The sequence below is a fragment of the Medicago truncatula genome, chromosome 5 (genome assembly GCF_003473485.1).
Source record: "Medicago truncatula cultivar Jemalong A17 chromosome 5, MtrunA17r5.0-ANR, whole genome shotgun sequence".
In the NCBI taxonomy this organism is placed as follows: Eukaryota; Viridiplantae; Streptophyta; class Magnoliopsida; order Fabales; family Fabaceae; genus Medicago; species Medicago truncatula.
In genome coordinates, this window is record NC_053046.1 from 5,993,963 (window position 1) to 6,014,817 (window position 20,855).

The following is a 20,855-nucleotide window of genomic DNA, read 5'->3' on the forward strand; positions in this document are numbered from 1 at the left end:
CAATACGTATCAGAAAGTATCGGACATATATCGATGCAGGATACGCAGGAGATACCATACGTTATCCTTCTTGGTAGTGGGAAAATAGGAATAGAGTCATTTGTCAAAGAAGAATAGAGTCACGTGAAAGGCGTGTGGGACATAGTCGGCGTGATTCTCACGCAAATACAGCAAAGCGATGCAGAAAATCAAGGGACGACTCGTCCGTAGTTTCCGAAACAATATATAAATCCCATCAATCAAATCGAATCAAAAGATTTATACACAACGAAATTAATATCGAAGCTTCTAGAAAAATATTAAGTACAATACATTGAGATTAGGAGAAGTTAGTTTCACACAAAAAAAAAAAAAAAAAAAAAGAAGGTTTTATCGATTCCAAAACAGAGAACACTCAAACATGTCTGGTATTGCTCGTGGTCGTCTTGCTGAGGAACGTAAATCATGGAGAAAGAATCATCCTCATGTAATTTCCTACATTTTTCTCTGTTTTTTATCGATTAATTCATATGTTTTTAACAGTTTTGTTTTCTAATTCATGTTTTTCAATTTAGGGTTTCGTTGCTAAGCCTGAAACTAATCCTGATGGTACAATCAATTTGATGGCATGGCATTGCTCTATTCCTGGAAAGGCTGGGGTAATTTCATATTTCTATACATTATTATTTGCATTTAATCATAATAATAATAATAATAATATCTGTAGCACCGACACTTCTAATCGAAGGCAAAGGTGTCTCTGATGTGTTTGACACGTTTGTTTGTGTACTATGCTGACACATGTGATTGTATTGAATCATGTCATTTGCTCAAATTATTATTTGTGTTGTGTCCGGCATGTATTTTGTGTTTGTGCTTCATAGATAGTGATGCTTTTTGAAATTGTGTTGTGTCCGGCATGTGTTTGTGTTTGTTATGCCTTTGTTTGTGAGAGTAATTTAGTTAACAATCTATTGTCCGAAGTGTCTTGTTGGAGTTTTGCGTTTGATAGGACTTACATGTGATGACAAATTGTTTTTCTACCACTGTTAATGGAATTAGTGATAGCGTGCCATGAAATAGCCCTGAATTTGAAGGGACTTGTAGATTAAGGATGCTATGATTGTAAGAAACTCGCCTGTCTAGTTGAATAATACTCCAAGCTTATTCCCTATGTAATATGTATAACCTGAACATTGTGTTAAAATAGCACCTATAGCGCTATTGTATAGTGGAATTTGAAAAAGTCGCTAAAATGTTGTCAAGTAGTGGCTATAGCGGCGCTATAGCACTATTGCATAATGGAATTTGATCAAACTGCTATTTTCTGCGACCGCGATTGACAACACCGACTTTAACTAATACGTGTTAACAATTGACGAGGTATGTTGGAAAAAGTATTTGGTTATGGCTATTAGTTTTGCTTATTGACTCTCGCCCTGGGACTTATTTTGTATAAGCTCATCCATTTGCAGTGCCATTCTATGTCTCTTTGTTATTATTTCTTATCTTGTTTCCTGTGATTGAGCGGGATTTCTAAATAATAATTTATTCGTCCACTGAACATTTGACTGAAGGATAGTAAAATATGAAGTGGCTCAACTGAATTTCAATTTTATTTATCCACCAAAGTGTTTTAGATTGGTTTATGATACACATTATGACGTAATTTGATCAATGTAGCCGACCCCACTTAGTGGAATAAGACTTGACTGTTTGTATTGTACTGAAGAGTTTTAGATTTGTGGTTTGATGGATTGACCAAATACTAGTAATATTCTAAGGGGGTCGGGTGATTCATTAATAACATCTCCCAATGAAATCAAGTCCAGTAACCTGGTAAGAATTGAAAGAAACCAAAGTTGAAGAACAAAATAAATCCTATCACAGTCTTGGTGTATTGCAAATTTTTCAACCGATTTCCTATATCTTTTCTCTTAAGGATTCAGAGTAGAATTGGTATCCTTTGATAATCACACACACTCCACTATTATGAAACCCATTAGGGAAAATTCGAACATATGGTAAAAGCCATCAGCACCTAACTACCTAACAACTCGTGATTGAAAATATTAAAATGAATAATTTAACAACTCATGCCAACACTTTCTTGACACTGATCCATCCTGCTGCATCCATACTTTATTTCTGATACTAGTGTTGTACAACGGAATTATATTATCCTGTATGTTATGAGTTAACTGATTAGTTCAATACATAACCATCAATATTAACAATTGATGTTAACTGGCAAAGTCTTGAAAATCACTCAAACATGTTATCATTGAAAGCTTATACTAACAAATAATGTTCTCTTGCTTCATGCCTTGGGTAATGTTTGTAAATGTTGAGTGGTTGGTCAGTAGTTTGGACACTATTAATTACTTCATGCTTATGCTTGTCAGATTCTGCTACCTGAGGTTATGCCTTGTATTAGGTTTACAAATGATTGATCTGCTTGCTCAACATTGGGCACTGTATTTATTTCATTGTAATTATTTTGCATGCATTTGCTGCAGACTGATTGGGAAGGTGGCTATTACCCACTGACTATGGTCTTCAGTGAAGACTACCCTAGCAAACCACCAAAGTGTAAATTCCCTCAAGGTTTCTTCCACCCTAATGTGTATCCATCTGGAACTGTTTGCTTGTCTATACTTAATGAGGATAACGTAAGTATGATTCTTTTGATGAATGCATAACCATTTGAAACTATTATAATGACATTTCACATGCTTCTGAATCTGTGGATTTACATTATCATTCTTGCATGTTTAGGGGTGGAGACCTGCTATAACAGTGAAGCAAATCCTTGTGGGTATTCAAGACCTGCTTGATCAGCCAAACCCTGCTGACCCTGCCCAAACAGAAGGATATCATCTATTCATTCAGGTAGATAACCCGAAAACCCCTTCATTTTTCAAATGGATATACGACCCACTGTTCCATAAGAATTCTTAATATGTATGCTCTTCAAGTGGCATTTTATCTTATTAACACAGTGCAATAAGAGTAGGTGCTGAGAAATTGTTGTATATGCAACATGTAATGTAGAACTATAGCCAATTAGATTAGGGTGCTTAAATTATTGTTTTGCTAACCCACCATAAGTAGCACTTTTCCCCACGGCTTAGGTCATGTAGGCCTACTATGAAACCAGTCCTCCAGGGTGCTTGTATTTGTTTGTGATTACCAAAATGTGTCCTTACGTAATAATATTTTCTGCAGGATGCTGTGGAGTATAAAAGAAGAGTCAAGCAGCAAGCAAAGCAATACCCATCTATTATCTAGTGCTATATATGCTCACTTTAGGAAATATCCTAGTATGGCAGCTGTTGTTTACCATTTCTTGCTCGGTGCTAAAATTGTTGCGTGATTGTTGACTGCTATGACATGCAGACTTTTTGGTTTTGACTATTTTTATTTACTCTCAGGTCTGGATAACATGTTAATATATGACAATTTGAAAGTCAACGAATAATACTTGTTGGCGATACTTCACTGGTACATTTCCTATAGAAATGGATAATTTACTATTATATGATATTATGATTGATGCGCCGAAACTTTTTCCTATTCTGAATTTGTTGTTTCCGTGAAGATCAACAATAGATGATTTGGTCAATTGGTTTGTTAGAGCCTTTATACATCCCATGGCAAGATAAACTTTCAATGAAATTTTGCTTCTTAGGTGATGAAGCATTTTTCCTGTAAGAATGTGCTTCAGTGGTAGTACTGCAACTGCTGCTTAATTGGCCTTGTTGACTCCTCCCCCAAGAAACAAATTGGGGAGTGTGTTCAAAATTGTAGTTATCCGCTAAAGTGTAAGGATGACTTTTCATTTTATGTTAGTTTTTCACTTCTTCTCATGTAAATATACGTGCTAATATCTGAATGTGGTATGTATTCATGTAAGAGTGGAATTATGTGTGTTTTCTCCTGATTCATAACATTTGGAGGCTCATTACCTCTTGAATCTCTTGATCTTATCGATTCTATGCATCAAGAATATTATTATCCATTAAAATTCATGAGGTGCAATATGATAAATGTATTGCCTGCCGATAAATGTTGCTTGCTAAATGTGCAACATGTAATGCTTGTTATTGATTCCTAAAGGATGGGATTCCCTTTCCATAACATTTTCTGTGCAATGGTATTGGTGTATATTCCTATTGGCAGAGGGCCAGAGAAGCACCTAAAACTTGGGTAAGGTAAGGAAGCATAGTTTTGCTTAAAAGGATAGTTGTGCTGAAAGTCTATTTAATAAAGCAATGATTCTTTTTTCAAGACTAATTATGATAGGTTTTATATCAAAATTATAGACAAGTTCAATTGCAGGAATTTCAAATTGAACTGATTGGAAGACCCAATCATTTTTCTAACTAAATAGGATGGGTGACATGGATCAAACAATATCATAATGTTTTTTTTATAGAGAAATGCTAAGAACGCTCTCTTTTTAGCACTCTCTCTAACACTCACTCTCATATTGGATTAAATACATGTGGGTCTCACCATTTTATGTGGGATCCATTTCCAATGTATGGTACCCACATGAATTTCACCCAATAAAAGAGTGAGTGTTGGAGAAAGTGTTAGAAAGAGAGTGTCCATAGCACTCCTCTTTTTCATATATTCAGTCTAAAGACAGGCTACCTCTAAACTTTCTTAATTGTTTGGCCTTCAGTTTTTCTTGATCCAAGGCATGGCAACCGGCTAATGATGAATTCATAGTTTGTCAATATCTTCTTCGGCAACGTATACATGTCATCAACAAATGTATTAAGCAACATTTTCTGCAAAAACAAAACATTGAAACATCCTCGTCAATACAAGACAATTTACCACCTAGGGGCACTGCCTAACACATGATTAATTTAAAACTACCCTTCAAAAGGTTCTTCTTAACACTGTAAAAATTGCATTGTTGTATATTTTCAACTTTAGATATATCAAGTACAGACAAGAAAAATTCAAGATGACAAACAATGCTTAACCTATATTTTGACATTGAATCTTGATATTGGAATCAATCTCATCCCCTAGATTTATGCATATTTTTTTCATCTTCTGGTAAGCACTCCTTAATCACATCAATCAGCCTTCAGGCGCAATATATTCATCTATCTGTATCAGACAGGTACCTTGTAGCCCTCTTGTCAGTGGCAGCCTGAAAAAATATTAGTGGTTAATGAAACCGAAAAAGCATATTCAATTAGAAATTCTATCGTCGTCATAAAAAATTGAGTTTGTCTAACCTGGAAACAATGACAGAAAGTGATTTTGGCCTCAGGAGTTCAGATATCATGAAGAAGGTTGTAAAGCTCAACGGCAGGTTTCAACGCAGGCGCATGAACGGATGCTGGTCTCAAATCCTCAATAGTACCAGAGGCGACTCGTCAAGGGAAGGTGTAGTTCTCAAAAGTAAGTGCAAGTAGCTGTTCAATTTTAGCCTTGGTCTCTCCTAGTAGTCTCATTCTGATTAGATGACCAAATTGAGCCATATATATAAGATTAAACAAATGACAACTCAAAATAGTAAATTGACTAGTATAGAGGAGTCTATTTAACATAACCTTTTTTTTGTGAACAAAAAAATTTCGATTAATCTCATAGTCAACCTCACGAAATAACTTGAAAAAAATTTATAATAATAGATAGCATTAATCAATCTAAGTTGCATCGATTGAACAAAAGAGATGTCGATGATACCTCCAGGCAGCTCAAAGAAGCATTGCTATTTTTCCTCGTGATAACAGGAGGTTCTAGCAGATCATAGACCAAGTTAAGACAATCTGTTGTTGGCGTAGGGACATCCATGACATAAGATAGGTACCTATTTAAGCAGAAAGCGTAGAACATTATGAGCACAACTATAGCAATAATTAGATAAAGTTTAATAAATAAAATATTTCTGTAGAAAATAGCACGTCAACTTCTTATTACCTCAGCTTGGTATCACAGATATGCCATAATGTGAAGTAAATTCTGGCAAGACCCATTTCCATGGATCTTGTAATAATAGTTTCCTTCGCTTGCTGAAAATCTTGGACTATAAATCATAAGCAACTGTCTCATAGTTTTATTAAATGTGATTATGAAGGAGATTAGAGTATAAATAAATAAATACAGAATAAAAGAGTGGAAAATGTAGTTACCTTGTGGTAGAAGAATGCTTAGAATTAGACTTGTGGAAACAGAGCATGTATATAGTGATTCAACTGCAGTTTGTCAAAAATAAAATAATAAATAGTAGCATTAATGGTCTGGTCTCAAATATAAATAAAATTATTTTGTCAAGTTGGATAACTGATTATAAACCAAATATATCAGTTCCTTAAAAAAAACAAATATATCAATTATCCAATAAATTTGATGGAAAGATAATTTGCTTATATTTGAGACTACATGAGTATTTTTTATTCTCCTAAAAAAAAGTAATAACTTTTATTATTTCAATAAAAATAAAGCTTAAAACTTAAAATAATAAAAAGAAAAAGGAACATATTTTTACACAAAAATGAAGTGTTCATAGAAATTTTTGGTAGCATGGTTTCTTTTGAAACAAAGACGTACTATTATGTTTCTGTCTAGAAGATTAATGTAGCATTTTTTTTATGACTAAGAGTGACAAAAGTTTGATGTAGATTTTTTGTTTTGACTAAAAATAATATAATGTGAGTGATAAGCAAATAGTACCTGGTAAAATGTATAAAATGCTTACACTCAGGAACCACGAACTTCTGGCTGCATTATCTCTCTTCCTTTTTATTTTTTATTTATAAAATGATGGAAAACAACAATATACATTACCCCTCTTCCACCGGTTGGAAAATAGGAAATTAATATAACATACTCAAGCACGGATGGCGTGGGTAATATATAAAATACTCAAGTCACATCACGCATCATAACTATGATTTTAAACAAAGACTCCATGAGAGGTATGCTCCTATCATCAAACATTATATGCTTAAAGAGTGTATTGGTAGTCAACCTTTGCTTATTGCTTGGCAAAGAAGCCAAGCTGGTTCGTATATCCTCAACGTGGATGACAATGCTCAAACTAATTCGGGGATGGCCGGATGGATGGCAGACTTTGGTGGCTTAATTAGAGACTCCAATGATAAATTCATGTACGGGTTCTATACTAAATTGGTTACTCGAATATTCTTTATGCAAAAATTTTGGTTTTGATGTACGGGATTCAGATTTGTTGGGACGAAGGTTTAAACGACATTGTTTGCTATATTGACTCCATGCATACTTTTCATCTACTACAACAAGTAAATGTTTTCACTCATCAATATGGAAATGAAATAGCCATTATAAAAAAGTACATGGTTAAGGATTGGGAGTACCAACTTTGTTACACTTTTAGGAAGGAGGATATGTACTCTAACTATTTAGCCAAGCTTGAAACAATGTCTACCAGTGAGTTGATTTTGCTAGATCCTCTACGGAGCTTCACTTGCTGCTCACGGCATATAGCATGAATGTTGCTTATCATCGTTGTCATTAGTCATTGGTCTTTTCTATCAAATTACTATGAAGGAATGTGATAACACGTGACACACTAAATATAGCAAATATTGTACTATTTAGCCAAGCTTGAAACAATGTCTACCAGTGAGTTGATTTTGCTAGATCCTCTACGGAGCTTCGCTTGCTGCTCACGGCATATAGCATGAATGTTGCTTATCATCGTTGTCATTAGTCATTGGTCTTTTCTATCAAATTACTATGAAGGAATGTGATAACACGTGACACACTAAATATAGCAAATATTGTACTTTTGAAATAAAATTAGGCTTAAATATGTATTTCATCCTTGCAATTAGGGGTCGTTTAAAAATTGGTCCCTGTAATCGCTAATTCTGGCAATTTACCCTTGCATTGTTTAATCATTTAAAATTTCGTCCCTCTCCCCACTTAATCACTGCCATGTCACTAATTTGATGACGTGACAATCACTGCCATACATGAAATTCCAATTTTACCCCTGGGTTTCCAATTCTTTTCTCAATATTTTATCCTCTTCTTAAGGGAAAAATTGGAATTTCATGTGTGATAGTGATTGTCACGTCATCAAATTAGTGACATGGCAGTGATTAAGTTGGTCAAAGGACGAAATTTTAAATGATTAATGATTGCAAGACTAGTTTGCAAGGATTAGCGAATACATGAACCAATTTTTAAACGACCCTTAATTGCAAGGATGAAATTATTACGAAAGAATATGATGATATGTGACACACTAAATATAGCAAATACTGTTGTATGCCTTTCATTATTCCAGTTATCACACACATTGTAAAAAAAGTACATCTTCATTTATTACCTTCTCGTAAGTTGCAACACATTACATTTCCTCACAATTTCATTCATAGGATAAACAAAAGAAAGACAAACATTTAACAAAACAAAAAAGTGAATTTTAGTAGCAACTTATTCTAAGCTTAAACCTTAGCAAGTTTAATTGATCTAAGCTCTTGAATCAATTCCACCATATTATTATAAGAAGAGCCACCAACTTTAATTGCTTTCTTAGCTTCAACACTCAACTCCTTAACTCTTTTCCTCATAGCAACTTCTTCCTCACCACCTTCCATCATCAACCTAATAGCATTCCCAATATCTTCCCTTTTCACAACCTCACTCCCAAACTCATTCCAATTCCTCCATTCTTTAGCTCCCACAGGAACACCAATTTTCAACACATCAACTACAAGTTTCTCATTGAAAAAATGTTCAGCAAATAAAGGCCATGTCACTGTTGGTAACCCAACATTCACACTTTCAACAACAGTGTTCCAACCACAATGACTCACTAACCCTCCAATTGCATGATTCTCAAGTATCAAAAGCTGTGGTGCCCATCCCCAAATCAAATAGCCTTTTCCACTTTCTTTCATTTTCTTCTCAAACTCTTCAAGAAAAACACCACCTTCTTCATTTTCTTCATTTTTTCTAACAACCCAAATGAAATTATGACCTGAATTTTCAAGTGCATGTGCAATTTCAACTAACTGAGAATAAGGAAATTTATTCATACTGCCAAAACTTACATATAAAACAGAACCATCTGGTTTTGAATTCAACCATTTCAACCACCCTTCTTCTTTTGCACCTTCTTCTTTCCTTGCATACCCTCTTGCAGCTTTATCTGAATCATCTTGATTAGCCCATAAAGAAACAGGTCCAAGTCCCCAACTTTTAGTTCCCATAACTTTCTTGTAATGATCATAATATTCACTTTCAAGCTTATAAAAACTATTGAAAACAGAACCAAAACTTTTCTTCTCTGATTCTTTAATCACTTTCATCAACTCAGCGTACTGATTCGGACTCCGAAGCCAATCTGGTAATTGCAATCTTGTCATCTCCAATTCATCAGGTAAATCCGGTATAACGAATTTATCAGTATCTGATTCAGCTTTCAAATGAGGTCTATAAACCTCTACAGAATGTGCAGCAGAACGAGCAAGGTAACTAGCACCATGAAACATAATCCTAGGAATACCAAGTTTCTTAGCAACATCAGCTGACCAAGGAAAAAACATGTCAGTGACAATGAAATCAGGTTGAAGTGTTTCAAACAATTTTTCGATGTCGGGTTGAAGAATGTAAAGTCCCATGTAGATTTTTGGGATCATTTCTTTTGGTGTGTTGACATTGAAAGCTTCTATTCCTGCTGGGATACCAACTTTTTCAGCTGGGAAATCGATGATGTGTGTTCTAATGGATCTACCACGTGAAGCATCAAGGTTAATGGAGTTTTGAAAAATGGTGGAGTTGTATTTTGTGGAGATTATGGTAACATCTACACCATGAAGTGCAAAGAGTCTTGCCATGTCTACTAATGGAATTATGTGACTTGTTGAGAGAAAAGGTAAGAAAATTGATTTCAGTTTTGGTTTAGTTTGATCCTCCATGGTGATAGTGATAGAGCTGGTGGTGATTCTAGAGTTTTGGGGTTGCAAAGGTTTTTTTGGTCACACACTTAGTACTAGGACTAGGACATTTTGGTTCTTTATATAAGAGGAGTTATGGTAGTTAATAATCTTCTTAATAGAGACGTGTTTTGGTGATAAGAATTAATTAAGCACTCTTTAATTTGTTGTTTAATTAAGCAAATTTGATTCTCTGCATGTTGAATAAATTGACATTTAATAATTCAATCGTGGGACACGAGGATTAATTTTTTAATATTTTTGAAAGATTATTACATTTTTTTCCATTGATTTGAAGTTTACATTTTTTATTACAAATGTGGGACCTGAGTGCATGAAGTTTAGACACTTACATTTATCAGAAACCATATCATCAATGCTAAGTTTTTATCTATATAAAACAAGGAAATAAGGACAAAAGTAAACACCTCAATAACTGTTAGTAAATTAGTTGAAGAAAATTGCTCTTTAGACAGACACTTACGGTTTGATCAGAAGAATCTTGAACCGACTAAAATGCCTCTACCGATGATTAATTATTGTTTGTTTTTGAACGGTAGTTAATTGTCCATCCAAAAACGGCAGTTAAATGTGAGTTGCAGAGAAAAGGACAGTTTGCATAATTTAATTTAAAGAGAAATGATATTTGTACAACTATTTTTTAACAATTTTTAGACAATTTTCTCTCTCATATTCACATTATATTCTTATTTTCTCTTCCTTTTTTTCTCTCCATTGTTTTTTATCAATGAGAAGAGAGAGAAAAGGAAGTTGTCATTGAAGTTGTTAGCAAATAGTTGTTAAAATATCACTGCTCTAATTTAAATGCACAACGATGACATAAAACTGCATGTCTAGATATCTCTAAGTCAAAAACACCGTTTAAAAACATTACATCAAACTTAAAACTTTACGGTATGACATCAAATATCTACCGACAATTTTGGCACTTACAATTCGAATGAACTCAAAGATTGAGCGTATTATCTTCAACCAACCAAAAAAAAAACATGGATACTACGCTCACAATCATCTAAGGATGATAAACAGTAATTCATTTGTCGTTATCATACCATGGATCTTTAAGTGGTACATGTACATCATCAGGACACGTGGTTTGATTTTCACCAACGTGAGTATAGTATATTGGTTAATTAAGTGTCTTCTTGAAATCTTTGTATATGACACGAGCCCCCCTTCTTCTCATGAGACATAGGCTCTGTTTGGTAAAAATAGCGGATAGCTGATAAGCTAGCTGATAGTTTATAGCTGATAAGCTAGCTGAAGTGTTTGGTAAAAAATAGCGGTTCAACTAGTTGATAAATGTAAAATGACATAAAGGATATTCTTAATTCATAATAAAAATTATATCATTAATTTAAGTATTTGTAATTTTGTAAACTAATTTTTCTTTAAAAAAATACTTTAAATTTATTAATTTAATATATCCTATGTGTTATAAATTAAATTAAATTTTATTCACTAAAATTTTATCTTATATTTATTATCATTTAAATGTTTCCACTTTATAAAGAAAATAACATTTACCTCAAAAACAAAAAAAAAAGGTAGCACTAATAGAGTAATACTAATAACAGAGAATAAAGAAAATAACACTTACCTCAAAAAAAAAAAAAAAGGTAACACTAATAGAATAATAGTATTTTGTTTCATAAAAAAAAACGAAGGTATATATATTTTTTTTAAAAACAAAAAAAAAAAAGGCCAGCTGATATATATACAAAAATTGGAATAAAGGGATAGTAGTCTTTATTACGTAGCTTATTATAAAAATTATAATGGATAAAAATACAATTTAAATGGTAAAATTGGAAGAAAAAGTGAGAAGCTATAAGCTATAAGCTCAAACGCTACTTGGAATAGCTTCTGAAAAATAGCTTATAAGCTCGTGAAATAAGCTATAAGCTCACGGTGAAAAAGTGTTACCAAACAGAGCTTTTTTTGTCAAACGAGCTTATAAGCTATAAGCTAAAAGCTCATTTTTGGGGTTTCCCAAACAGACCCATAATTCATTTAAGAGGAATATATACAAGAGAAAGTATCTAAATAAAAAGAAATGAAAGAAAGGATAAAACATAAAATATGGTGCAATATTATCCACATAAATTGTCGGTGTTTTGTGATATAATAGTCACATCAATTTTGTTTATGGCTTTATTGGGTGGTGGTCAAACCCTTTGTTGTGTTTGGGTATTGGCTAATTGTTTCATGTAATCTGACAGTTTGTAATAATTAGGGGACTTCTTGGTACACCTTGTGTTAAGGAGACTTCATGTCGTTGTTAATATATATCATTTTTTTTTTCAAAAAAAACAAAAAAAGTGTTGTATCCTAACTAGTAAAATTGCTTCTTCATCTTCTAAAAATCTTCCTCTTCTTCATCTTCACTATTCAACAGAATTGGAATCACTTCATTTGATTCTTTGTTGGATGATTAGTCTCTTTTTTCAATATAGATGAGATCACGGTAGCACTTGGGCGATATGGGGTGTCAATGTCATGTGACATTGGTCAACCACAATGTCAGAAGTGTACAAAAAACAAAAGAATCTTGTGAGAGAGAGGAAGAAGAAAGTCACTTGTGATATTGTGGTTGGCCAATATCTCATGACATTGGCGCCCCAATGTCACCCAAATGTTACCCAATCAGATATCAAAATCAAGTTTGTCTATCAAAAAAAGCATATTGTCATCTCTGAGCTTCGTCTTTCTTGCGTAGTTTCCACTACATACATGATGGAGGTATTGGACACCCATCTTTCAAAAATATATGAACAAAATGATTGGGGATTAAGTCAAGAAACATAATGTGGGGATTTGTCCTCTAATTGGAAAAAAAAAAAATCAGAAATATTGATTCTATGTGTTGTCAACTCAACAACTTGTCCTCCTGGGTTTAGTTTAGTTGGTAGGGACAATGTATAATATATGCAAAGTTCGGGGTTCAAATTCCAACCACCACAAAAAAAAAAAAAAAAACTCAATCACAACTTTACTGTGGCAAATTGCAATAACGTAACTCATTTTGGGTAACACAACTTTCCTCTTCTACCACCCGGTTTTGACATTTATAGCTAAAACGAGACTATTATCATAACCAAAAAATGAACATTCATTCCAAAATGTGTCACAATTTTTTTTTCACCTTAATCAAGTGAGTGTAGGTTAATAACTTACACGTTAATGATTTTAGGTGTGTGCAGCTTGTTAATTTTCACCTTAGTATTTTTAAGTGGGTGTAAATTAGCAACTCCCATGTATACAAACACACACACAAAACGTTGTTCATAATGAAAGTAGTGAATTTCTTAAAAATGAGTTATCATTCAAATTTGATCTATTCTATATAAATATTTGTTGTGCACACTAAAATTGTGTTGAGAATTTAAGTTGTTTGAGGTTGATGAGCGAATCTTACACATTTTGGATAACATGTGATCCTTCAACAACTACTCATTTCCCACACTTTAAGAGGTGAAACAAGAAACTCAGTAGGTGTGAAAAGCAAACTCTTTGTAAGTCTACTACTGACCAGCCCACTACAATTCATCTTGTTAAAGTAACTTACAAAACAATTTTTATTTAATTTTTGACAAAAACAAAAGAATCAAAATCGAAAACTGAAAATCAAAATTCTAGGCTTGGGACAGTGAACTGCAAAATCAAGCTTCAATGGATGACATGGCAGCTTACTACTCCCAAACCCAACCGCCGAATCTTCTAACTTATCAATACTACCCACCGCAACAACCGCCGCCGCCGCCGCAGTATCAACCCATTCCGGTGATACCACCGCCACCCGGTGCTCCACTACCGCCGCCGCATCATCCTCATCCTCATCCTCAGTACATTCCACAACAACAACAGGTGTATGATTCTTACGTTCCTTCTCCGCTTGCTTCAACCAATGATGTTCGCACTCTTTTCATCGCTGGTCTTCCTGAAGATGTTAAGCCTCGTGAAATTTATAATCTGTTTCGTGAATTTCCTGGTTATGAGTCTTCGCATCTTCGGAGTCCCAATAATTCATCGCAGGTACAATTTTGATTGCGTAAAACATGTTATTGTGGATTATTTCTTTGCTTTGTTTCTGAATTTTTGCGTGTTTTGTTTGTGACAGGCTTTTGCTTTTGCTGTTTTCTCAAATCAGCAATCTGCTATTATGGCATTGCATGCCCTTAATGTGAGGATATTATGTGTTTTTATTTTTGAATAAACAATTATTTTGGTCCTTTCAATGTGCGAGGCACTGTCACAACTAGCTGAATGTATCAAAAATTCAAAATTACTTATGTTAAAAGTCCACATTGGATGCAATATGGTCTCACAATGTGAGTTATGTTGACGACTCACACTCCAAATGTCCAGTCTTGGGCAACAGGGTGTGTTTTAATACTTAAAATTCTACATTGGATGAGATATAATTGACAGTGTGCTTATAAGTGAGGCCCTACTTAAAAGTCCTCACCTTATAGGCCGATTTTGTAGGGTTGAGTGAGGCCCTACCCGAATACTCTAATCACTTGAATGTGTCTTTCGTTATTAAATTTGGTTCTCAAATATTACTTTCATTAGTTAATTTGGCTTTTAATTGTATCTTTTGCTAGGCAATTTGTTCATAAACTTACTAACAAAAGACACACTTAGGGATGATTTTGTAATCTCAATAGATTCCCCAAGACTATAGTGGAAACGCTTCACATATTCAAGGACCAAAATGACTATTTGCTATGTGCTCGTTATTTTATGTCACATCATTGAATTTATGATTAAAAAGCTATATGGTCCATGAATATGTAAGGCGGTGTCACTATGTTTCAAAAAATATAGGAGTGGGTGTTTCGATAATACAAAGAATAATTGGTGTTTGATCTGTTGAATTTTTTTATCGGGGAAATCACATTTGCGGGAGAATGAGATTCCTCTCACTTTCCTCATCTTTCTCCACTGTATCTTTTGCTAGTCGGTTTGCTCCTATTGTCTTATGTTACTACTTAGTTTGGTAGTCTTTTGTTTGATAGTTTGGTCTAGAATTACTAGTTATTAGATGATGACACACACGGGAATGTTTTTGAAGTTTTGATACATTGAGAGACTATAATGATACTGTCTCACACATTTAAGGAGCAAAATTACTGTTTACCGTGAATATATTGGTCAATCAGTTTTGCTATATTAACATTGATCTTTTTGATTGATGTGATTTGTAGGGGATGATCTTTGATCTTGAAAAGGGGTCCACGCTTTATATTGATCTGGCTAAATCCAACTCTAGAGCTAAACGTGCAAGGATAGGTGTGTGTGTTTTAAATTCTTTATTTTTCCATTCAGACTGGAACTACTTTTGATGTGTAAAATTTGATAGGTTTTGTGTGTTTGGGTGAATGTTAGAAAGTTTCAATTCTCTCGTAATTAAGTGCGAGTTTGAATCAATGTTTGATAAAGGTGAATTAGAATGAAATTGCTTTTGAAGTTGTTTTAGTTTCAATTGAGTTTCGAGTCAAGTGGTTTGTCTTTTAATTTTTCAACCCAACTCAAAAGCTCCCTTTTCTCACTTCTCACCAAATCGAGGTGTGGAATAAAAACATTTTTCTCTTGTTCTATTCAAACATTTTAGTTTTCACTAAAATTTCCGGAGCATAATCAATTTTGAATTTTGTCGATTGTAAAATATCACTCTAATAACTTGACTACCATGCAACATGATTAAGTGGCATTGCCTAAAATGCCTCAAATTTTGCTGTAATCTTCAAAAAATTATTTTTTCTCATTTTATTTCAAGAGCCTCCAGATAGATTTGGTGCGATTGATTGCCATTTTCTTTGACAAGCAGATGATGATAGAGCTAGCTCAGATAAGAAAGCTCGTGGATCCGCATCATCATGGCCAACTCCTGATTCTGGTAAGCTGATTCTAGATAAATGCATAGATGTTCTCTATGCATGCGACTTTTATGGATTTTTCCCTTTAATATTCTATTATTTCACTCAGTTCAATGTCTAATATCTTTCTTGGAAACCAGTTAAGTATTGATCACACAAATGACACTTTATATATGAGCTCACATTACACATGTTTTGCACTCTTCGGCACTAGCAGGTGTTAGCAGCATTCACATGCCTGGAATGGGTAATCCTGCTTTCAACACAAACATGATTGGTTATCCACCTGCACAAAGGTCATCTGCACTACTTAATCACAGCATTGTTATATGGAAGTGATTGCTTCTAGATCAGATAAAGCACATTTTTCAGTTTCCAAAGTTATTTCGAGATTCAATTGTCGAACTCTTCCTCCACTAGAAGAAAATAACCAATATATTTGAATTATCAATTAAATTTTTGGGGTAGCTGTTTCCTTTATATTTCATGCTATATTGTCTAAATTTTGTTTTCTTTTTTGGTTATAGTCATGGAATTGCTGATGGGAATGCTATGCATGACGGTCTATTTCTAAATCTGGTAAGTGATATAAAACACTCGATGTATTTGACTTCTGCATCACCTTAAATTTTTTTCCCATTATTATAGGGTTCAAATGGTTATATCTTTCTGTCCTAAAAAAACACACTGCTGTTGATTTGAAACTTGTTTCCTCCACTTGTTGTGTGTTGAGGAATTCAAAAGCTTGTTTTTGTGTGTCTCTTTTGCTTGCATTGGAGAGAAGTTTTTTTAAAAATCAGATGGCATTTCTCTTTGTTTTTGTAACTTTATGAGGAATGGAAATCCACCTTCCTTCATTCTCTATTTATATTCGCTTTAATAGAAGGTAATGATTTGGAGAACATAGCAGTTTCTTCCCTCGTACAACTATTTATAGTCATATTCCATTTTGCTCCATTTTCCACTGTTAGACAAATAATAGTAGTATTCTGTTCTCAATAGTATTTGCACAATGATCTCACAAGTCTGACCCTCTTCTTGACGGCTATCTAGTGTTGTCAAGATTGCATGTTTGCTCAAAGGATTGAACAATTTTACAATTTTGCTATCTTTTGTGATCCCAACTGTACAGAGGATTGTAAAACCCACCATGTAGGTCTTGTGAAAGGCTGCTTACGGTAGAGTCATGCAGTCTGACCCTTTCCTAAACCCCACCATGGTAGGATCTTTGTATCACTAGGTTGTTCTTTGGACGTACTAGTTAGTGATACTCTAATATTTATCTTTTTATTTCGGATAGAATCTTCCAATCATATTTTATCTCCCCTCCAATCCTTGGTTAGATCTCCATTTTGATTACCTTGCTCCTAACATTTAAATGGTCATCGGTGTGGGACATAATTTGATGATGTCTGTGTCCTGGTGCGATGACTAGGTTCTGGTGTTTAGCTATTAAACTTTCACCCATTCAATCTTTTTAGCTTATTGGTGCTAAAAACTTTTCAGAAGATAAGATTCGACCTATGTCTAAAATGTTTTTAGCTATTAAGTCTTCTCATTCTCAACCCAAATCACCTAAGATAAGATTCTACTATCTTCTTTACTATGGGGTTATACAAACTTTTCAGAAGCTCATTTGTTCATTTTTTGCAGGCAGTATTAAAGCCTGTGTGGTTAAACCGCTAATCTACATATATATCAAATTCACCATCACATGTGGGAAATGCAATTGCCGAACTAATGACCTGTAGCTGCATTTATTTATTTTTTTTGTAGTTTTTCTTTTTGAGTTTGTTTATTTCTTTAAGCTCATTTTCTGCAATTTTGCTTTATATTTAGTTAATTTATTAAAACAAATGTTAGTGATTAATTTGTTAGGGGGAGGGAGAATTTGTTATCGCAATTATCGAACCCTGGACCTCTTTCATGATACTCCTTCAGCATCTCAGCCCATATAATAATAACTGGCCTACACCTCAGAGACATGTTCTTTAGTTAATTGATTAGGTTTTTTAGTATTATTATGATTGACATGATACCATGCACTTCTCTAAGGACACCTGATTGTAATATTCTCTTCTAGCTATACCAATCATTAGCCATTATAAAATAAAATGTAGGTTTAATCATTATTATGCTTATTTCAGTATGTTTCTAATATTTGAATCACCGTGTATAATCATGTTTTTTTTTTTTTTTTTCCCTCATGTCGTACAAATTTGAGACTGTATATAATTTAAAAACTTGCATTTCTAATTTCTTTGACAGAAAAAGTGTTCCAATCCTTACATTCCAACGAATACCACCCCATGTGCGACTTTATTTGTAGCTAATTTGGGGCCTTCTTGTAATGAACAAGAGCTAATCCAAGTATTTTCCAGGTCAGTGTACACGAACCATGTGAAGTACTTTATTGTTTGTAAAATCTGTATTAAGCTGAAGTTGTTTTTGCTTCTGTTTGCATCTTCTTTCAGGTTCCCTGGATTTCTAAAACTGAAGATGCAGAGCACATATGGAGCCCCTGTTTCATTTGTTGATTTCAAGGTTTTTTTTTCTTTGCCTTTTAATTTTGTGTTACACATTTAATAATTATGTAGATCGGAGTAGTTTATTTCACTGCATGTGTTATTCATGTTTCAACTTTCAACTTTAAATGGATTCCCTGGGTATTCTCTATCTGCATGCAATGACGTTAACTTCTAACATAAAAACTTCTATGTTAAAAAATGCATTTTAAACTATGTGCAATGTTGTCGATGCCGGAATATGCTGAAAAGCCAAAAATCTGCCACTCCATTCCACCTTGTCCCGCCCTTTAACAACACTGATTATGTGGTGGTCTATTGATTTTGCCATAACTGATTTGCATGATAAGATTTTGATGTTTTACTCAGTTTGACTGCTAACCATGCATGCAGGATATTCCTAGCGCAACTGTCGCCTTAAACAGTCTGCAAGGCACCATCCTTTATTCCTCACCAGCCGGCGAGGGAATGCGTTTAGAGTATCCTTTGGTTACTATCATAGCGTCTTTTTTTGTTGGGTTTTATTTTATTTATTTCTTCGGGGTTGCATTTCTTTACTTCACGTTGTATAATATTTGCTTAACAAGAATTTTAGATATGCTAAATCGCGGATGGGTATGCGGAGGAAGCCGAAGTAAATTATGTGCTGGAAATTATTTATAAAAAAAAAGAAGCAAAAGTAAAACATTGGAGAAGTCGTCCATGACTTTTTAAGAGACACGCTTGCTATTAGGATGCATTATGAATTCTATTTGCGGTTGCAATAGAGGGAAGCTTAACGGATTTGTCCAATACTTTGCAAGATTTAATTTTCGGTTTCTGAAGACAAAGTCTAAGATTTAAATTCTTGTATTTGTCTTGGTATTTGAAAGTTCTACATTGATAAAGTTCTCCGGTATCATATCCCCTTGTAAATTTCATATAAACGGTACTTCTAAATTTTTGGTGGATTTATCAAGAATTCAAGATTCATACAAGTTGTGTATTTTAAATCATTTGTTAGTATCATATTTTTCGTGTATATTATAGATTATTTAAAATTTATGATAAAATTTGATAGGTGATAGCCGAGAGTGTTATATTTGCTTTTTTTTTTTTTTTTGAAGGTGATAGCCGAGAGTGTTATATTTGCTATGAAGTCTTGATATACGCACTGAGTGCGATATAGATATACAATTATTTTTTTTTTGTTTTTTGAAATTTAAGATACAATTAAGACATTAAGACACGTTACAATAAACTATTTATTTATACTGTAAAATATTTGAAAGAAATATACATTGATTATTTTCATTATAATATAATTTTTTTCTTCTAGGGGATTATAATTTATTTTGAAGGAGAGGGGATTATAATTATAAAATATAACAATTTACATTTAAATAAAACACACTGTTGAGCTGTGTAAATTATAATAATCTATTTTCATACCTACTTAAGGATATCAATAAAAGCGTGATTAAAATTTAAAAGAACTCAACAAATTTTATTTAACTTTGTTTTTTAGGGAACAAATTTTGTTTAACATGAGTCTCGTCACTCACTAACATCATCAACAAAGACATACTCCTTCCATCTATTTTTATAGGAGTATTTCACAAGAATCTCTTTTCCATCTCTTTTTAAGAAAATTGATTGAAGTAATAAAATTTGTCTTAAATGTGTAACTATTATTAAATTAACTTTAGTGAATTAATAACGTATTCAATGTTAATTTTGCGTGTTCCAAACAAACTTGTAGTGTTAACGAGGGAATATACTTCAAAAAAAGTAGTAAATACATAAAAAAAACACCTAGATGGACAAATGTTTATTTTTTAAATAGTATTATAATTAAAGACGAATGGAGTACATTTTAAATTTTGTTCATCAATAGACAACTCTATTTATTCACACATTAAATTGAATCATATATATCTCTTATAAATTTTCACAATCTTGTTTCATCTTTTTTACCTTATCTTTTCTAGGATACATATCCATGTGTATCTATAATGTATCCAATAAATATCTGATGTAATATTTTATATAAGTTTAAAAAGTAATCATAATATTTCTTGGATATCTATCTGTAAGTATTCGTGAAATATCAATGTCTGATACGGATGCAAATTAATATTTACAGTATAAGACTTCTTGTTTGACATTTTCCAATAATCATTTTCAATAGCGCGTATGATTTCCTTTACCACACATTTTAGTCAAAGAACCAAATATCAATTCGAGTCCTTAAAAAAAATATATCAATTCCATTGAAATTTATACAAAACAAGGTGGAGTTTAGCATGGGAAAGGGAACTTGTTTCCCATGATAGGAAAGTTTTTTTTTTTAACCATTAGATTAAAAAGGTGCACACATTTTATGATGGTTTCTCCAGACCATATATTTCACACTCTCTTCTCCATGGTGGCTCACTTGTCTCGGATCCAGTTTTCTCACTCTTGTGCGACCTGATCTCAAACCCATTAATTTTTGAAAATCCATTGCTTCC

General features: G+C 33.3%; 3 protein-coding genes and 1 long non-coding RNA gene across 7 annotated transcripts; 2 read left to right on the forward strand and 2 right to left on the reverse strand.

Annotated features, from left to right (window-relative positions):
* Positions 1 to 3,562, forward strand: LOC11410591 (SUMO-conjugating enzyme SCE1). The gene is made up of 5 exons (XM_003611630.4): positions 1 to 466; positions 555 to 638; positions 2,499 to 2,651; positions 2,758 to 2,871; positions 3,208 to 3,562. Exons 1-5 carry the CDS (start codon positions 401 to 403, stop codon positions 3,268 to 3,270), a joined length of 480 nt encoding a protein of 159 aa, XP_003611678.1. The 5' UTR covers positions 1 to 400; the 3' UTR covers positions 3,271 to 3,562.
* A 761-nt stretch (positions 3,563 to 4,323) lies between these two features.
* Positions 4,324 to 6,035, reverse strand: LOC11416503 (uncharacterized). Its single transcript, XR_003012387.2, has 5 exons — positions 5,929 to 6,035; positions 5,695 to 5,818; positions 5,241 to 5,460; positions 4,980 to 5,152; positions 4,324 to 4,778 (listed from the first exon to the last, which is right to left on the reverse strand). It is a non-coding gene; the product is annotated as an uncharacterized lncRNA (long non-coding RNA).
* A 2,209-nt stretch (positions 6,036 to 8,244) lies between these two features.
* LOC11409873 (soyasapogenol B glucuronide galactosyltransferase) lies at positions 8,245 to 11,045 on the reverse strand. 3 transcript variants are annotated; one of them, XM_039834403.1, is made up of 2 exons: positions 11,009 to 11,045; positions 8,245 to 9,526 (listed from the first exon to the last, which is right to left on the reverse strand). In XM_039834403.1, the coding sequence occupies exons 1-2, from the start codon at positions 11,037 to 11,039 to the stop codon at positions 8,442 to 8,444; spliced, it is 1,116 nt and encodes a 371-aa protein (XP_039690337.1). In that variant the 5' UTR covers positions 11,040 to 11,045; the 3' UTR covers positions 8,245 to 8,441. The 3 variants fall into 3 exon arrangements, 2 of the variants coding, with proteins under 2 accessions (XP_039690337.1, XP_003611681.1); XR_005646301.1 differs by lacking the exon at positions 11,009 to 11,045 and adding an exon at positions 10,420 to 10,557 and having other exon boundaries at positions 9,389 to 9,526; XM_003611633.4 differs by lacking the exon at positions 11,009 to 11,045 and having other exon boundaries at positions 8,245 to 9,917.
* Positions 11,046 to 13,526: 2,481 nt separating this feature from the next.
* On the forward strand, positions 13,527 to 19,340 carry LOC11410894 (U1 small nuclear ribonucleoprotein A). Of its 2 annotated transcripts, none has more exons than XM_013598035.3 (10): positions 13,527 to 13,991; positions 14,077 to 14,139; positions 15,167 to 15,251; positions 15,790 to 15,858; positions 16,053 to 16,134; positions 16,366 to 16,417; positions 18,107 to 18,219; positions 18,313 to 18,382; positions 18,757 to 18,842; positions 18,959 to 19,340. In XM_013598035.3, exons 1-10 carry the CDS (start codon positions 13,629 to 13,631, stop codon positions 18,999 to 19,001), a joined length of 1,026 nt encoding a protein of 341 aa, XP_013453489.1. In that variant the 5' UTR covers positions 13,527 to 13,628; the 3' UTR covers positions 19,002 to 19,340. The 2 variants fall into 2 exon arrangements, with proteins under 2 accessions (XP_013453489.1, XP_003611682.1); XM_003611634.4 differs by having other exon boundaries at positions 13,531 to 13,991; positions 16,056 to 16,134.
* Positions 19,341 to 20,855: the final 1,515 nt, after the last annotated feature.